Source organism: Morone saxatilis, unplaced genomic scaffold, assembly GCF_004916995.1.
Source record: "Morone saxatilis isolate NCDOM2014 unplaced genomic scaffold, NCSU_SB_2.0 Contig10, whole genome shotgun sequence".
Classification (NCBI taxonomy): Eukaryota; Metazoa; Chordata; class Actinopteri; family Moronidae; genus Morone; species Morone saxatilis.
The window spans coordinates 6,424,601-6,428,215 of record NW_023339652.1 but is presented as its reverse complement, the minus strand read 5'-3'; the positions used below and the strand labels follow the sequence as shown (position 1 = coordinate 6,428,215).

At 41.2% G+C, this 3,615-nt stretch overlaps 1 protein-coding gene across 1 annotated transcript in view; it reads right to left on the bottom strand.

Annotated features, from left to right (window-relative positions):
• The window catches only part of anks1b (ankyrin repeat and sterile alpha motif domain containing 1B), a gene marked incomplete in the record, with an annotated part of 204,431 nt that overhangs the window by 6,035 nt on the left and 194,781 nt on the right, over window positions 1-3,615 (bottom strand). Inside the window, 3 exon segments of the mRNA XM_035674093.1 lie at window positions 427-594; window positions 700-837; window positions 2,435-2,521. Of these exon segments, the coding sequence (XP_035529986.1) occupies window positions 427-594; window positions 700-837; window positions 2,435-2,521 (393 nt within the window).

Here is a 3,615-nt window from a genome sequence, read left to right as displayed (position 1 = left end):
ACACACACACACACACACATCGCAAATGCTCCAGGATAATCCCAGTAAACCAAACTGAGAGCTGAAAACAGCGCAACAGAGCGGGGATAAGAGACCGGGACAAATCAGAGCAGAGGGATGGAAGTTGTGGACAGATTTCAGTGTAAATGGGACAGAGTTGATGGGATGCTGGTTAGATTTGACTAGAAGCAGATACATAATTTTTAGAAGAGTTTAGGGGTTGAAAGGTGAAGTTAAAATCCATCTTAAAACACAGTTCTTCATTTTGGAAAGAACATCTAATTCATATGTTTATCATGAATAATATATAAGAATGTTATCAACCAATTCCCAAGCAACCATCACAAACAACTGGAGTGGCTGACTTCAGTTTAGGATGGATTTTCTCTTCAAACAGTAGTGCGGCTGTGTGGCAGTGATGCTTACAGATTTGCGGATGTTGACGCGAGGTTTGGGGACAGGTTTGCTGGGCTTGCTGTCAAAGCTCTCCGGCAGTGTGGACGATCCGTGGCCGCTCTTCCTGGCCTGCAGGGCCAGCTGGTAGGCCACCTCGAAGGCCTGGCCGAGTGTCAGGATGATCTCATACGCCAAGTTCTGACAAGAGGGTAAAAGGCAAACAGGCATGAGAATAGAATGTGATATTATTCGCACAATGATTATATTGCTTATAAAACACTCTGATACAGTGTCGGTACTGACCACATCAAAAGCAGTGAAGACATGGCAGTAGTGGTGACTGGACTTGAGGTCTTTGGTGATGTAGGCAAATGTAGACAGATCCTCTGGATCCTGAGCCGCACACGAGATGTTACGAATCTCATGTTCTGCTATGATGTTCTGCAGAGAGAGAAAGAGAAAGGGGGAAAAAAAGATAAAGAGGTGCAGAGAGAGATTGTTGATTATCTCCAGTGAGCCACTTCATGGAAAAACAAATCTGATTTATTATTCATCTCATTTCACACATCCCAAAACCATAATGACTGTAGCACAATTTTGGTTTGAGAGTTTTCTGGAGTCGCTGAGTTGGAATTTGTCTTCTGGTAATGTCACTAGAGAACAGTCAGACTTTGTGTTGTGTTAATTAAAGCACATCTTGGTGCTGTGAATTATAGAACATCAAAGCCCCAAAAGAAAGTTTAAGTGAAGGCCAACGTTGGAAAAACATAATTCTTTTGTCATACAGAACAGTATCATCTTATCTTTGATGTTATAAAAAGATATCGGCCCATTGTTTGTTTTTGTTAGGTCAATCCACTCCCTCATTGTTTGTTTGTGCACTGGGACTGCAGGTAAGCTAAGAAGATTTACTACTTTCACAAAATGTCCTGGAGAGGTAAATCCAGGTAAAGCCACTGGCCCTGTTTGATTTCCCTTTTTTGTGTGCCATATCCCTTTAATTGATGGCCATCATTATTATTTCTCCCCTTGTATCATTCTCTCTTTGGTACATAACTTACAATGTGATCTGAGGACTTGGAGGAAACTGAGATGTACATTTTGCAGTTGGCTGGTAAATATCAGGATCCACACTGAGTCGTGTCTCTGAGGCTAACTTCAGAATGAGTTATGATTGCCTGATGGCCATGTTAGAGGCTGTACCAGCTCATTTTATCTCATATCTGTGAGAAGAGTAGAGAAAAAGTATGTCTGACTAACATTAAACTGTTTGGGCAAAGACAGACACAACAGATAGTGGTGTCTAATGTCACCAGCTGGCCACCACGTCATCATTTTATGTATTACTTAAGTCTGCAGTGCTGCCTGAGGAAGAGCACTAGATTCAAAATGTTCTGTTCTGTTCTGTTCTAAGAACGCTCATCTTCTGCTGTGTGTGTGCTTTTATATTAAATAAGTACTTTTTTTGTAAGCAAGCAGCTTATAATTATCTTGAAATTGTTTCTCACTGTGCCACGTTTTTAACCACCTGAGGTAGATTGTCTTACACTTGTGCACGGAAATCACTACCTCATAGAAATAATTGACTTCTCTGTATCTAAACTGTCTTCACTTAATGTGGCACAGAGACAGAAACTCATTACACATTCACACATAAAAACACTTTTCTCTGTCTAAGTTGGACACATCCTAACTGGGCAGTCTTCACTCAAATGTCTCTCTGGATGGAAAAGCAAAGCAGCGAAGATAAACTACTTAAAATTACTTTTTTAAAACATTCCATTAATGATTTAATGAACTGAGTAGGGTTGTTATTGATTTTTCTTAACATTCAGCTCATCTGTTCCATACCAATTATTGCCTGTTTGTGTTTTGCCCTCTTATTGATTTTTACACCATATAGTTTGAAATGAGTCAGGCTGCAGCCAAAGCAGACCTCAGCGCTGCTATGCTTGCAATTTCTGACACCTGTTCAAAAGCCTGACCTTTCATGTGTTATTTACAGTGGGCGTCACAGGAAGCGAGCTGTGAGTGTTACCTTATTTGTGGCGTCTATGAACTTCACTCCTTTGTAGGACACGGAGAGTACGATAGTCGGCACCTTCTTCATCTGTTCTGTCGACTTCTTGGAGGGCACAAAAACAAAAGGGAGACAAAAAAAGAGGAGAGAGGCAGCAATGATTTTTAAGGCATGGCATACATAAAGTCGAACCAGTTGCAGTATTGAACTTCTAACACTCCACAGTTGAGAACTGTAATTAATCCCAGATTAATGAATTCCGGTTGATGGAGATCTCCACTGAATTTAATTACTTTTAGCTTAATACAAGTCTCAAATCCATGTCTGCTAAGTTATGAAAAACAATGAACATAAATAAAGAAAGCATGAATTAAATGAGCTAATCGATCAGCTGTTTGATTACTCCCTCCTTGATTACCAAAGTCAATTCAAATCATCTCCAAAGGTCAAGGGTTGTCAGGCGCCTCATGAAGAACAACTGCTTCCAAATTACATTTCTAAACCCAATCGACTGCAGCGCCGCGTCCAATAAGTCTATTAGCTTATACACTCCTACTATACATCTCTCCTCATTCTTTTAATTACATATTGCCACTTTAACGTGTGTTTCCATTACCTATATTTAAACTCATTATACAGTGAGGTGCTGTGGAGAACCGTGTGATTTACAGAGATGTCAGCATCACCCTCCAAGCTGTCATTCTACCTGCCAAAAGCTTTAATATATTCAAATAAATCGATGTGAGATGAGTCCCTTTCCTGCTTTCTCTTTATCGCTTCTTTCATCGCTTGTCTCTCAGTATCTATATTTCTATCACGCTCCGTCCTTCCTTTCTCCCCATTGTCGATTCTACTCGCTGCTATCCTTCTGATATCTTTTTCTTTTCTTTGTTCTGTTTCTTTCCCCCCTCCTCGCAGCGTGTTGCTGCTGCGGTTTGGCCTTGTCAGGATCAGGTAGTGCTGGAAAGCTGACAAAGGCAGCGCTGCCTGGCTTCACTTGCAGATACCCAGCTAGATGCTGTGAAGTTGGGATTTAAACATCCACAGTGAAAGGATGGAGGGACAGATGAAAGAATAGATGCTGGGAACAGGGGCACGCGGGTAAACAGGGAAGGTACGCTCACGCGGTAATAAATGCCAGATTCATACAATGTGCATCTCATTGCACTTAATTACAGCCTTGGCGTGCAGCAAAGGTG